General features: G+C 38.1%; 1 protein-coding gene across 1 annotated transcript; it reads left to right on the top strand.

The window, feature by feature from the left end:
* The first annotated feature begins 1982 nt into the window (after positions 1-1982).
* Positions 1983-14911, top strand: LOC118478203 (DUF21 domain-containing protein At1g47330-like). Its single transcript, XM_035971329.1, has 3 exons — positions 1983-1991; positions 3426-3560; positions 14472-14911. Exons 1-3 carry the CDS (start codon positions 1983-1985, stop codon positions 14697-14699), a joined length of 372 nt encoding a protein of 123 aa, XP_035827222.1. The 3' UTR covers positions 14700-14911.
* Positions 14912-15160: the final 249 nt, after the last annotated feature.

Raw genomic sequence — 15160 nt, 5'->3', positions numbered from 1 at the left:
CACTTTCTCCCTCCCCTTCTCTCCCACCTCCTCCCCCACCTCCTCTCGCCCCCTTCTTCACCACCACCTCCCGCCTCTCCTCCCATTTCCTCCCCGGACCCCAAAGTCAGACACTGTGAGAAATCCGTGCAATGACGCGGTGGAATCAGGCGCTCGTCAAATTTTGGACATGTGGAGTTATTGTTATCATTTTAAAGCTTGTTCCTTTGTCTTGCCTACAGGGAAAAAAATATTCATCTATCATGAATGGAAGTCGATGTATTTGTGATTGAAGGAGGTGGGGGTCGCCTTGTTTCAGAAGTAAAATTAACGAGGAAATGGCCCCCCAATTTGGCGACTTCCAAAGCTTGAGAGTCCTTAGAAACTGCAAATTTACATTTTTGTTCCTTAAATCAACATTTTTCAGTAAAATCTACATGGAAATGTGTTTTTAAATAGACCTTAACTCATTCGCTACGTCGAGCCGTGGGCAGTGGCCCGGCTAAAGTTGCTTCCGTACGCCAAGCCGCCCCTGACGGCTGGAGAACCGACCTGTAATTCTAACTTTGATTCTATTTCAATCCACATATCATGTTAAAATAAAGGTTGTAATATAACAATGACTTTCGGGTCAAACGTTTCCACTGAAAATCAGAAGTTTAGATTCAGTTTTGAAACGCGATTTCGTAGATTATGCGACTTTGTTTTATTGCGATGAACAAAATTTAGCCCAGACACCAGTCTTAGTACTTTTATACAACAAAATTTATAATTATTTTGCTCACTAAAGAAATGTAGGACTCTTCTTTACAACATTGATACTATAAGACTCAAATTGCCAGTAATCTATTATTGAGAAATCGATATTTTTCAGTGCTAAATCTAAATTGTCAAAAAATAATTTTCTCCCCGAAATCACTATTTTTGGGTAAAATTACACAAAAGTACCTCTCAAGACATGTATAGGTTTATTCCAAATGCAATTTTGAATAATTTCATGTAAGATACAGTGTTTTTTTTCTGTTTCTGAATGCGTCTTGTCCTTTTTTCAAGATTCTAAAAAAAAATGTTTTAATTTTCAATATCACATGTCATTATCCAAATTTACAAATTTTATGGAATGTAGGAAAATAGCTGCAAATTTTTCAATATATTTCTGTTCTGTATTCATTTAAGGTTATTTTAATGTATCATTTGACTACGTGTAAACATATTTTTTGAGTTTCACGAAAGATTATTATATTCATTGTCAAATTATACCTGCATCCAAACAAAATTGTGCTGCATAATCGCTTCTTACAGGAATCAAAGTTGAAAAATACACAAATAAACATTAGAGACATATTATACAAACCATACTGAAAATTTTGGTATACAGTAGTCTCCGCCTGAGATCCCAGTGCTCATTAGCAAGGAAAATGCGGGATCGCACGCGAACCAGGATCTTATGCGAACCGGGATCTTAGCCAAATGGTCAAGGGAAAGAATCCACAGTAACTCATGGTCAGGCCCATAATCTGTACAATGATCTTTCCTTACTTTAAAATGAACTGACGTGACTCTTGGGCACTAAAAGTTCTTCTCAGAAGTCAGTTTTTCCTTTTTTTTTGGGGGAAAGTTTGCAGGGGGTGAGGCTTTTTAAAAAATACTGTGTCAGGTGGGAACCAGTTGGCTTCAAGCAATGCCCCTCCCCCCCCACACCAAAAATGTATTGCTTTCCATCTCTAATGGAGTTCCCCGCTCATGTCATGATGCATCATAAATCGTGGTTCTGTGACCACACCGACCAAATTTTTTAAAAATGAGAGGCGGGTTCACTGCCAACAGATGGCCCCATTACGCAGAGGCGATAGGACAGTCCACGAGTATGGGCGCCAGTCTGTGTAGGATGTTAGAGCGCAAAACTGAAAGACGAGAGCGATGGTCGGGAAATCGTAAGCGTCCACGAGTTCACAGTTTAATAGAATGCGGTCTAGTGCTTGCTTGTGGGCCCTCCCCACCTAATGTCTGATGTAAGATCAGGCGGACGGCTCTGGTGATCAGGGAAAGCAAAGCATCGACGAGTTCACACCTTGGTGCGATCCTATCTGGGGTAAACATTGTAACCGCTTACCGAGATTTACAACAGAGGTGTGATCGCATTCATGAGGGTGGATGATCCGTCACATGACGGACCTTACAATGATCGCCCATTTTTGCTACTTGGTTGATCAGCTGAGTGCGCCCAGTTTTCTTTTTCTTTTTTTTTTCTTCTTAAATAACGGGAAAAAAAATTATGACCTGAAAAGCGGGATCTTAGCCGAATGTAGCTCCTTCAGTGCGGGATCTTAGGGGTGACTTTTATCTAGTAAAATTTCAGTTTTTCCAAAACAGCGGGATCTTAGGCGAACCTGGACCATAAGTGGTGGGATCTTAGGCGGACCTGGACCATAAGTGGTGGGATCTTAGGCGAACCTGGACCATAAGTGGTGGGATCTTAGGCGAACCTGGACCATAAGTGGTGGGATCTTAGGCGAACCTGGACCATAAGTGGCGGGATCTTAGGCGGAGACTGCTGTATAATATGTTGATATTTATTTGAATTTGTGGCCCCAAAGACCTGTGAACTGCGCATTAGTCACCATCTCATTTCACCCTCCCCAAAAAATTCGTCCGCAAGCCGAAAATAATGCGTGGCGAATAAGTTAAAGGCGTTGAGTCAAAAGTAAAAGATTCGATACAAATTGCCAATTGGATAGAAAAATACCTGTTATTGTCTATTTCAATATTTTGACGAGCGCCTGATTTCTCCACGATGCCTCACATTTGTCTGTTTGACTGGTTTCCCTCCCCCACCTCCCCTCTCCGCCTCCTTCACCATCTCCTCCCTCCTCCCCCCTTCCCTTCTTCTCACATGCTCCCCCCACCTCCCCTCTCCCCGTCCTTCACCATGTCCTCCTTCCTCCCCTTTCCCCCCTCCTCCCCCTACCCCAATGTCAAACACGTGAGACATTTGTGAGGCAACGTGGTGAAATCAGGCTCTCGTAAAAAAAACCAAAGTGAAAAAACTTGCATTTTTCCACAGGTTTGTGAATTTTTATCAAATGTTTGTTTTTTGGCTCAACACCTTTCATACCCAGTAAAGAACTAATTATTCTAAAAGACGTTGATTAAAGGCACAAAAATTGTAAATTTTCAGTTACCACAGACTCTTAAGCTAAGGAAATAACTAATCTTTGACTGCCATTTTCTCACTAATTTTACCTCTGAAAACAGGTGACCCCCACCTCCTTCTTTTGCAAATATCTCGAGTTGTATTCAAGATCAAAGGATATTTTGTTTATCCAAATAAAGACAAGTGAACAAGCTTTATGATGTTACCAATAACTCTACATGCCCAAAAATTGACGAGAGCCTGATTCCACTACGTTGCCTCACATTTGTCTGTCTGTCTGGTTTCTCCCCAGACTGTGGTGGGAATCATCACTCTGGAGGACGTGATCGAAGAACTGCTTCAGGAGGAAATTGAGGACGAGACGGATATCGTTCAAGAAATTTCTCAGAAGCTTCAGTTCTCCATGGCTAAGCGTCAAAAAAGTTTGGTACGTTTGTTGTTTTGTTTTGTTTTTCTAGAGAATATTGCTGTGTGTGCATTCCCTCATACTGTTTCTTTCGTGATTTCTTTGAGATTGCGTTGTTGATGGGAAGATATTATGTGTTGAGTATGTTTCATGTTCAGTGTTTCAATTAACTCCGACAAATTCCTAGATCCTCTTTTTTTTCTCTCACTCCTTATTTTTCTTATTTATTACAGATGAAGCTTACCACTTCTGTCTTTTTCATGTCTTTAGTTATGCTTTTAATTATGTGTACAACTGTATTTGTAACAGTAGTATTTTTAGAACAAGCATGAGCATGGTGTGAAATAAGTGAAACCTTTACTTAACCAACAAAAAGGAAGATTAAGAAGACTAATTCTATACATATGTCTGTGAGACTGACTGGGTGTTGTAAACAACGTTGAAGTTTAGATGCTGAACAAAGCTTTCATTTATTTGGCCCGTTTTGAAATCTGTGTAACCCTGGTTATGTAGAAACTGCAGACTCCAGATAGAAAATTCTTTTAGAATCGAAGCTACACAGAACAGAGATTGGTGAGTGATTTGCAAAGCGTTTTTTTTTTTTTTTTTTTTTTTTTTAATAGATTTTCAGTAGATTTCATTTTGATTTTGTGTTCTTTGATTTGATCAAACAGTTAGTGTTCATTAAGTGATTCTCCTTTAGTTGTAGTATATAAATGAATTATCAAGTTCGTGCACAGAATGCCAGAGTTTCTGGAGAATTTGCTCACAATCATATCATGGCTTGATCTGTCTTCCGCAGGCTCTAAATTAGGATCGTGACCGGTGTAAGTGTTGGTTGAAAAAGAAGTCTTTTTATTCTCCACGCGACGTGTGTTGTGCAGCCAGCCAAAAGGAAAAATTTGTTTAGAGCAGAATAGATGGGTTTTACCATTATAATGCTAAAATACGAACCTTCATCTTCATCCTTTCCCGCCCCTTGCCAAAGTAGAGGCCACCAACAAGAGCTCTTCGTCGGTGGCCTAGTGGTTAGGCTCTCGGACTCGCAATCGTAAGGTCGTGGGTTCGAATCCAGTCAGGGGCCCGACGTTGTGTCCTTGGGAAAGGCACTTTGCACAAATTTTCCTAACTTCACCCAGGTGGAAATGGCTATAGACAGTGAACGATCTTGTCAGTTTGATAGTGTTTGAGCGTGTGAAATCCGCAGCTTGCACTGTATGCTTCCGTGGAAGCCGAGAATGTTTCCGAGTGTTCTCAGACGGTCTGCTGGGGTAATAATAGTTGTAAAGCGCATAGAGCATGCTTTTGAGCATGGATATGCGCTATATAAATGCAATTATTATTATTCATCAGCTTCTAACCTGGACTCTGTACAGTTGTATCCCATCCCTATAGGTCTGAATCTAGGTGCTTAATATTAGTGAAAATGGTGAAATGGTACAGGTTTAACGCCCCTATCAACATTGTTAGGTTATTTAAAAGGCAGGACCTCCAAGTTAAACGTCCATCTCCGAAAGAACCGAGTCAAGTGGGAAATTTGTGCTAAGTGCCTTTCCCAAGGACAAAACGATGGACCGAGCTAAAGCTCGAACCCCCGAACCCACAAGTGATATTAGTATTTGGTTTTTTAAAAAAACAAGAATTTTAAAACCCAAACAAACTTTGCTGTATCTATTTTCTTATAAAATTCAACAAGACTGATGGAAAGTTTGTTCTTCATTTTTTTTTCGGGGTTTGATAAGTCGCCGCCTCGAAGTGAGAGTTGTTCTAGCAGTAAATGTGATGCAACATGGTGGAATCAGGTGAACATCATTTTTAGGTCATATTTAGTTATTGGTTACGTCTTAAAGCTTGTTCGTCTTGCATTCGGTAAAAAGAACAAATCCATCAAACTTGAATAGAAGTTAAGATATTTGCGATTGAAAGACGTGGGGTCGCCTGGTTTCAGGGGAAAAATTGGCGAGAAAATGGCCGCCAAAGATTGGTCACTTCCATATCTTGAGAGTTCTTTGGAAACTGAAAATTTACATTTTTTGTGCCTTTAATCGACGTTTTCAGTGATTTCCATACAGAAATATCTTTTTAAATGGACATAAAAGGTGTTGAGCCAAAAAGCAAAAATTCAATAAAAATTGCTAAACAGGAGGAAAAGTGACAGGTTTAAAAAAAAATTACTTTGACGAGAGCCTGATTCCACCACGATGCCTCACAAATGTTAAGCTCCTGTACTTTTGTACCATTTGGCAATCAACTGCTTTTGGCTCTCTGCACAACATACCGGCTGTAATTCAGGAATGGGCAAAAGTACCCATTTTTTTTCGCGGGGACTAGTGTCATTTACTTCTTTACTATCACGCCTGCTTTTTAAAACTCATATTCTACAGCATTAGATAATTTTCGCCTATAGTGAATCTGGGATTTACTAAGGTTTTTCTCTCCTTTCCTTTAAAAGATTGCTTGCAAAGCTGTAAATCAATATTTATTAGCTTACCTTTTACTGCAGTACTAATTTGCAGGGGGACGGGAAAGGATTCTCTCCTTGTGTCCACCAACAGACCGCATGATACAACCAAAATTTCATCACCTCATACTTGTAGAGAAAGTCACTCACCTCTTGTAATGCAGCATTCTGTTTTGACCTTTTTTGTTTTCCATTCATCCATCAGTGCACCTTTGTAAATGTTCTGGGTTTTTTACATTTTCCTCTCATTGTATTGCAAGAGGTTGGGCAAAGGAAAACGACCAGCTGATAGCCCCACTTGAACAGATCCGATACAGGGTTGAAAATAGTTCTACATCAGCAAAGTTTAGTGTAATTCTGATTATCTGGGGGGGGGGGGGGGGGGTTCTTCTGTTGAGAGGCACAAAGTGGTTTTCAGAATTTGAAAATGGCCTTGAATGATAACTTTTAAGAGAAAATAAAATTTATTTTCTAAATTAATTTTTTTTTTTTTCTATCTTTGTAAGAAGTGTGTGTACACTCAAAGATACTGAATTTCTGAATCAGTCCAAAAATTGAGAAACCTTAAATGATCTGGATTTTGCCAGATCATTGAACAGTTGTTGTACTTTATAAAAAAACAGTCGTAATAGAAGGTTTATTTGGTGAAATGATCATAGCCAGTTGGCACCTTTGTAAAGTGCTCATATGAACTTATGCAGTTGTGAGCGCCGTAAAACTCTGTACTAAACTAAAAAAAAAAATTCATCGTAAGCATTATCTAGTCAGCTGACTGTCCTTGTGAGGATGAACATTTTAAAAATCTTGTACCATTTTACGATTTTAGCACTCATCAGAAATTTCTCAATTCGTTGCGTCGGTTTACAGTTAGTGTTTCAGCCAGATCCGTGTTTCAAATTGTTTAGCCTGATACAGGGTTTTGCCTCATGCGGGACTTTTCTCTTAATTCTGTCACTCTCAAACAAAAATATCTATTTCAACTTAAAGTCGCTTGTAATAAATGGACAGTTTTATCGTGTCTTCTTCTTCTTCTATCCCGTGGTTGGGGCAACCGTAGGGGCACCACTGCATTGGAAAACCAGCTCTCGCCATCTATTTTTGTCCTCTGCTCTCCTCAGATTGTCACCCATCGTCTTTCCTGTCCACTCTGTAATGTTGTCCTCCCATCTCCTTCTCTGCCTTCCTCTCTTTCTCTTTCCTTGTACGGTTTCTTGCAGGATTGTTTTGGCAAGTCCTGTGGATCTTGTGACATGCCCATACCATTTTAGTTTTCGTCTCTTCACTGTGGTCAGTAGATCTTCATATTGCCCCACTGCGTTGGTGATTCTCTTTCGTACTTCAGCATTTGAAACGTGGTCTTTGTACGAGATGTCAAGGTGTACACCCAGCCAAATGAGGTGTTAGAATCTTTGAAGTCAAGTCCATTATATTAGGTTCTGCTGCAGAAAGACGGATATATACTGGGCAGGGGAACTCTCTGCCCTTTCTGCTGTAACGCTTGTACTAACTATCTTTCAGAATTCTTTTTCTTTTTTTCCCCCTGATGCGACAGACTGTAACCCAAGCGATTTATCGTTTTGCATGCAGTTCTTGTGTTTGTGTCAGTAGCATTAGTCTGTTTTTCTTTCCTGCATATTGTGCACAAGGTGCAATCTGAGCAATCCATTGTGTCTTGTATTAATAAAGATCATTAAAATATGTGAAGCTTGCTGACAAAATGAGTTACTTCTTGCCATCTGTGAATGAAAATAATGACCTGAATTGGACGCAGGGTACGATCAAGTTTGTAGATTTTCAATCGATGCCTTTTTTCTTCAAATTTTATTACATCTTTTATCATTTCATACTAATAAGTTGTAAAAACTCAACCTATAAATTTGAATTATCAGTTTCCATAAAGCTTGAATTGGAAATAGCTCATTTTGTCAACAAGCCTTACGTATGTTCAGATGTACTATGAAAAGTGGGTGGTTGATGGACCCTGTGGTGTGGTTTGCTGCTTTTTTTTTCTGTTTTTCAGTTTTTTACTTTTTCTTTTTTTGATTGTCGAGAAATGTTGGCGGGCAGTGAACAACTTCTCAACAAGTTGTGACAGGGATGATGTCTCAAAAGCTAGTTATTTTGATGGTTGTCATAGAGACGACTGTTTTACTCGAATTAATGTCCTTTTGTTTTGTTTCTGTCTTTCCTGGAATAATGGATATTTCTATTGCTTTGTCTAGTCTATGGATTTACTGTATGATGAAGAAGAGGACTTGGTAATGTAAAATTGGCACCGAAGTGAACAATAACGTAGGTCCAACCTTTTCTTTTCGTGTGCCTAATGATGGTTGTTGTTAACAGGTGTGTGCTGTTTTGTCACACTGTGTGTTTGATTTTTACCAGTCTCGGAGGCTACTTTTAATCAGTCATTTGAACTACATTCTTTATGATGAAAATTCTGATATCTAACTTTGTCTCTCTGTGCCTGTGCTGTGGTGTTGGTTCCAGTTCCTTCTATTTCATTTCAGAGTGACTTTGTGTCCTAATATGCTTTCAGTGAAATGTGTCTGTCATTTTTCTAGTTGACTCACTGAGTGATTTAAACTCTTGTTACATTTGTCCTGTTGAGTGGTTTGAGTGCACCACTGTTGGTTCTACTTCTTAAGAACTCTCCAGATTTAGCTGTCTGTCCATCTAGCGTTACCCCAACATTAAAGGAATGTTATTGTGTAGATGTGTTTTAGTTCACTCAAAAACTAAAGTGTCCTTCTAGCGTTACCCCAACATTAAAGGAATGTTATTGTGTAGATGTGTTTCTGTTCACTCAAAAACTAAAGACTGAACAGTTCTACGAGTGTTTTCATTGTGAAATAGGCTGGTTCTGTTCTGATTGGCTGTTTGTTAACTCGACAGCAAACACAACAGCAGTAGCATCTGTAAATGTGAGCTTGTATTTTTTTTTTAAACTTTGAAAAAAGCGTTATGATGCTTTTGTGGTTTGCTTTGATAAATAATGAATACAAGTGTGAGTGGGATGTAGGAAGGGGGTATCACGTACAAAGCTACACACGTTTATGATAAATTTTGTTTATTTCTCCCGTCGTTGAATATTTTTCTACATTCTAATCAAGTCTTAATCAATGGAACATCTGTTGAATGGGTGTTCTGTTGATCATGTTTGTTAATTTCTGACGTAGATCTAATGCGGTTTCTCAAATTGATGATTACAAAACATTTGTTCGTCTGTACAACAAGTTGAACTGACATAACATTTTCCTCTTTTTGACGGTCACTTTATAGGTTTTTTTGTTTGTTTTTTTCCCCCCTACTTTCTCAGCTTGTGCAACGATCTCAAAGCCACCCCCCAGTTACTCACTCTTCACTTGATCTCGGTGATGAAGATGATGAAATGCTTTTGCCTTTGAGTAAGGGACAGGTCTTTGTGTTCCTCCTTCCAGCTAGAAATTTAATTGATAGGCTGAACTCTTTTTGTGTTCTTAGTACTCTGTCCCCCTTTACCCTCAATCTACAACATATCATGTGTTTGTTTTGTTTATTGTCCTGTTTGATACCTGTTCTAATTGGTCGCTTGTAAGCACAAGGGGACTATCCCGAAAAATGCTGTTCTGAGAAAATTGAAAGTAAAGTTTTTGCCCCATGTTCAGTTTCTTTAGAAAACAAGGAGAGTTTTCTCTATAACTAAACAAATATACACACTAATGAAACCAAACTTCTTCTATAGGTAGGGCATCGCCCACTTTTGGTCAAGATTTCTGGAAACCCCTGAAATCCGGGTTAGCCCGCTTGTCCTTAAAAGTGACCAATTCTTTGTTGTAGTGCCTGTTTGCCAGGGGTGGTAGGTCCCATTGTCATCTGTTTCTTCTATTTCTTTTCTGCGTCCAATTTGTTGTTTTTTAATCTTGGTGAAATCGAATCAACTTACTATCAAATACAAGCCTTTAACTTTAAATGAATGGATGATGGTTTAGTAAAATTCAGAACTGATGTTTTGTCAATTTTTGCAGTACAGATTACTTTATTTGTGCTCAACCAAACGAATTTTTTACTAGGAATATCTTTTTTCCTTTTAAAGTAAAGGCCTTTTTAAAATGGCTTAAAGGATTTCAAAGAGAGGGAATTTGTAAGTTTTTTTTCTAATAGATCTAATTCTATTGTACGGCAGTACAAGTTCTTAAGTAGTTTTGATAGAATTCTTTGGAAAAATATAATATAATGCTTGTTTCATTTGGTGTTCAAACAACCCACAAGACTTTTCAAACTTTGTAATATTTTAGCTCAAGATTTTTCATTTTGTGAATTTTGCCAGTGTTGTTATTATATTAAACAATTCGTGTAACCAGCAGAGTCTGTTTTTGCGGAAGAGAAGTAAAATAAAAATTTACTCACCCATATTTTTAGTGTTGATAGACAAGAACTGAGTGAGCAACGCGAAGGAATAGGAAAACAGCACTGGTTTCAGAGTCACTGAAAGCAATAGTTTCGAATACTGGTCAACAATTTATTCCCAATGGACCAAGATTTTGCCTTCTTATTTATATATATAAGTTGCCTCATCTTTGTCCTTTTCTTTTAAGCTTAGAAAAAGGACGCCATTTTATTTTATTTTCACGTTTTACAGTTGCTTACTTACAACAGAGATGATGTGTTGTTTGCTGTGATTTGTCTTGTCCTTCTTCATATTTACCTGTATATTCTAATCCAAGTACTAAAGCTAATTCTCATATATACCCATGCTTTGGTCTCTTGACGTGAAAGTACCTTCTTTTTTTTTCCTCTTGGCTGCTTTTGCTTCTGATGCTAATGTTTGAAAATAGCAGTCTGTCTGAAGTAGCAGATATTTTTGCAGTGATGGCTCTGAAGTTAGTTTCGTGTCCACTTATTTAATTCCCTTTACCCTGTGGGAAAGTGCCAATGTTTTGCCTTACTTCTCTGTTTATGCAAAAAAAGTTATGAAATTTTGCAAACTGAACCCAAAAATGTGAAATCATGCGATTCTGTTAATTCTAACAAAGAATGATAAATGAAAATAATCAGAAATCATGCAAAAAATGATCAAATTTTACTAAATTATATGGGGTGCATAAAACCCCGGGGACAGAGATATGGAATCTGTTTTACCATTTACAGTGGGTGGTTGGAGGGTGCTACTGGTAGGTCCTGCTTCTTTTCTTTTGCTTTGTTGCCTCTGTCTCTCATTCTGTCTTGCTTCTTTCCTGCACTATTTGACTGTAGTAATCGGAGTAATCGGGTCGGTGTGCTTCTATACTGAAAATGTAGCTTAAACGTTACAATTTAATAAGCCCATTTCTAGATTGTGTGCGGGTATTTCTTTTGCCCAGATTTGGTTAACACTTTGCCATCATATTGTTGGGAAAATCCAAAGAAAATGTGTGGTAAATATCGCCACTCGGCGAGATAAGGCGACAAAGTGGTAAACACGTATTGTTGAGGTACAAGTCTGGTGTATCCAGATGTGGCTTTTTGAAGTGATGATAGGACATTGCTGGGGTTGGGTGACGGGCGGGTGGCTGCTGGATGAAGAAAAAAAAATTGATGCTTGTTTGACCTCATTATTTCGTTATATGTTTTGAGATTCCTCACACCTTCCACGCGCCCCCCGCCCGCACATACACACCTGCCATCATATTTTCTTTATGACTTACATCGTGTCAGCTCTCTCTTCACTGTTGGTGGTTGGCGGGTGCTCTGGTGTGGTTTGCTCCATCTTTCCCATCAAACATGTTACTCTCTTGTAACACCTCTATTCTTCGGCACTTATATGACCTTATTGTGTTGCAAGTGCCGTAAAACTCTTACTAAAAATAAACCTCTTCTTTGCCTGTTTAGCCTCTGACTCCAGGTCCCCCCTTTCCTCCCTCCCTCATCCTCCCTTCTCCCTCGAACAACCTCCTCACAAGTAATTACCTTGTTTGCTACTAATGCTACATCTTCTTTACCGGATCAGCATCACCAATAGCCACATGAAATCCTTGCCCTGATTCATGGGGTTGCTCTCCATCACAGCATTGTCTATTCTGTCCCCGTCATTTTATGCAAGAAAAATTTTGAAATTATTCAAACTGAGCCCAAAAATGTAAAATTATGCGATTCTGTTTAATTTCAACAAAGAATGATAAAGGAAAATAATCAGAAATTATGCAAAAAGTAATCAAATTTTGCTAAATTATGCGGGGGTGCATAAAAATCACAGGGACAGTCTATTTGTTGGCAGCCGCAAATTTTTCTACTATAAGTTTCCCTTTTGTTTTCTGTTTGCCTTCTGCCAAAATGTAGCCATTATCATATCAAGTAGCGTGGCCTGTGTAAGCCTGTTCCCAATGCTGCCTCTTTTAGCTAGCTTTGGTTCTATCTTTTCATTTTGTTCATAGTTCTAAGACACATAGAGCATGCTGTAGAGAATAGAAATGCGCTATATAAATGCAATGATTATTGTTATTAGCATTAGCATTATTATAATCATTATTGATATTATTATTTTTATTCTTGTTATAATATTGTTGTTATCATTATTATTATTATTATCATGATGATGATTATTATTATTATCATTATTATTGTTATGATCAATAGTAGATATTATTTATTATTATTATGACTGCTTATTTTTTGCATCCAGCGGCTTGCTAAGTCCATAATTTCAGACGTAACTTTTTCCAGCTTTTAATTTTATAGCACCATTCTTTCAAGCTGGAAGGAAATTATTAATTTTGTAGTAAGATTCTGCTTGAGAGATAATAATGGGCCTACCCAAATGTGGTATTTCAACAGGTGTAGAGTTCCAGATCGAGATAACGTCGTAACTGAGAGAAGTTTGTGTTTTCTGTTTGTTACTAATCTGATTCAGCGTGCAAATGATTTTGAATCCGGGTGCAAATAATTTGTGACCGCTTAGTGACCTCACAGGTGGTCTCACAAAAAATGGAAAAAAAAAGAAATATCTAAATATAATAGAACCCTTTGTGTGTCATATTGACTCAGACCGAAGCGCTAGAACCCAAATGGTCGCAGGATTGGAAAAGTAAAGTAAAGTAAAGTAAGTGTCATATTGAAATTTTTCAAAATGAGAAAAACTATTCAACGACACTCAAAAAAAGGGTTGAAATGTAAGTGGTAGGGAAAAAAGAAGAGAGAAAAGTGATGTGAAGAAAGGAAGGTAGTATTAGAAAGAGCTGCTGTGAACGGTTCTGCCTCAGAACACAGGAGACCGTCTGCCGCTGTGAACGGCACTACGGGCTGAATTACTTAAGTTTTCAAATGAAAGAGGGATCCTCAGCTTTTAGAAAGTAGCAAATGCTCGATAATGTGTTCTTTCCTGGGTAATGTTTGCTGGTTGTTTTTTGTTGTTGTTTTTTTTTAAATGTATTTGCTTTCACTGCTATTTTGAAGCTCTAAAAAAATATAGGCTTATTAATGCATTATAATATAAAATGTTAGAAGTTACAGTTTGTAGTGAAGATCAAGTTATATCATTGTGTAAACTAGATCTAAATACACACACACACACACAAATACACACTCTCACACAAAGTTTAGTGTCAATTAATGTATCTTTCTTACTAGAAGTAAGCCTACTCCTAGTGTCACAACGTTCTTGAAGTGTTGTAAATTCTTTGGTTTACTGTGTTCCTTTAATGATTTATTTTCTTTTCAGTATTATAGTATTAGTACTAGAAGCACAACTCGGTCAGACTTATTTCCACCATCCCACTCAGCATGAATCTTGTATATATATATATATATATATATATATATATATATATATATATATATATATATATATATATATATATATATATAGCCTACTTTGCAAAGTTGGAAATACGGTAGTTCTTTTTTGATGAAACAACCAGCCTGAAACAATGTTTGGTACTAAATTTGTTTAAGTAATGAGAATTATCAAACATATAGGTACAGACAAACAATTTTCAAGACGTTCCACTCCCTTGGCTTCGCAGGTATCGAAAACGTAATATGTTTTATTTGAAGGTCCTGCCTCTCAAGTAACCGTTCAGTGGTAAAAGGGTATTAATTAGACTTGTATGCCGCTGGATCGGAAAAGTAAAGTATTAGACTTGTATCATGTTAACTATAGAGTTAGTAGTACTGAACTTTAGAATTAGATCTGAGAAGCACAGAACAACCATTCCTGTCTGTGGCCAGCAAGCAAGTGAAGTTTCTTCAGTACTTGATGTGAGTAGTGAGTACTTCCTTTGTGTTGGAGTTGGACCAAAACAATCCACCCTTAGGCTACTCCAAATACTCCAATGTAGGAGGATCCCACATAGGACAGGCACAACACTCATTAATATTGAAGACCAAAGAAGTAGAAAAAAGAAATTATTATTTCCCTTGACTAAGACTAACACAGATATTATAAACTACACTTATTGTGTGGGTGCACTTTGTCTTTTCTCTTCAATTCTATCAAACAAAACTCTTCCCCACAGCAAAACTTGATGCACAGATGCCTTAGCATGCCCCAGCAGTCGTGTGGTAGTGGCGTGCTCGTGCAGCGAGGGAAACAGGGGAACAGTCCGGACATAGAGAGACAGTTGTCTACCAGCCTGCAGGAGGAACATCTGGCATCGATGGGTCAAGGTCGGCGGCAAGAGGGAGACGGGGATAACGACGCAGCACCACCGCACAGGACGGAGAGCCGAGTGAGGTTCTCGTGAAGTTTATGTAACGTTTGTCGTTGTTAAGTTTAGCCGTTTGATGTGCTGTCAGCTCGGATGGTCTTGTCCTGGACTACAGTACATCACTACCTTAGAATTCAAAGTTCTATCCAATATTTTTGTCCATATTAAGTTACTGATACCATGAGGTCAGAAACCAAATTTTGTAATCTGCTCTATTAAAATCATATGAATATTCGGAGTCGCTACCAAGATATTCAAAGAATTGCATTCGAAAAAGGCTTGACCTTTCATGTTGTGAAACTCAACATTTTGTATGTCAAATTTCTCAAAACTAGGTACTGAGCAGATAGGACTTTGTAATTCTAGGATACTGACTATAGGACTTTGTAATTCTAGGGTACTGACTAATGACCTTGGCTTAAATGTCAAATAGGGGCATTTTTTGAATGAGGTATTTTAGCTTTCCTGGCCCTGAACCATTTTGTCTAACTAGAAAT

This window comes from Aplysia californica, unplaced genomic scaffold (genome assembly GCF_000002075.1).
Source record: "Aplysia californica isolate F4 #8 unplaced genomic scaffold, AplCal3.0 scaffold00417, whole genome shotgun sequence".
Classification (NCBI taxonomy): domain Eukaryota; kingdom Metazoa; phylum Mollusca; class Gastropoda; order Aplysiida; family Aplysiidae; genus Aplysia; species Aplysia californica.
Note: the sequence above shows the minus strand (reverse complement) of the source record. Positions and strands in the feature narration are given on the sequence as shown.

Excerpts from the sequence above, each read along its gene's own strand:
- LOC118478203 (XM_035971329.1), top strand. Across the intron at positions 3,561-14,471 it reads CTAAGCGTCAAAAAAGTTTG|CAAAACTTGATGCACAGATG; the intron begins GTACGTTTGTTG and ends TCTTCCCCACAG.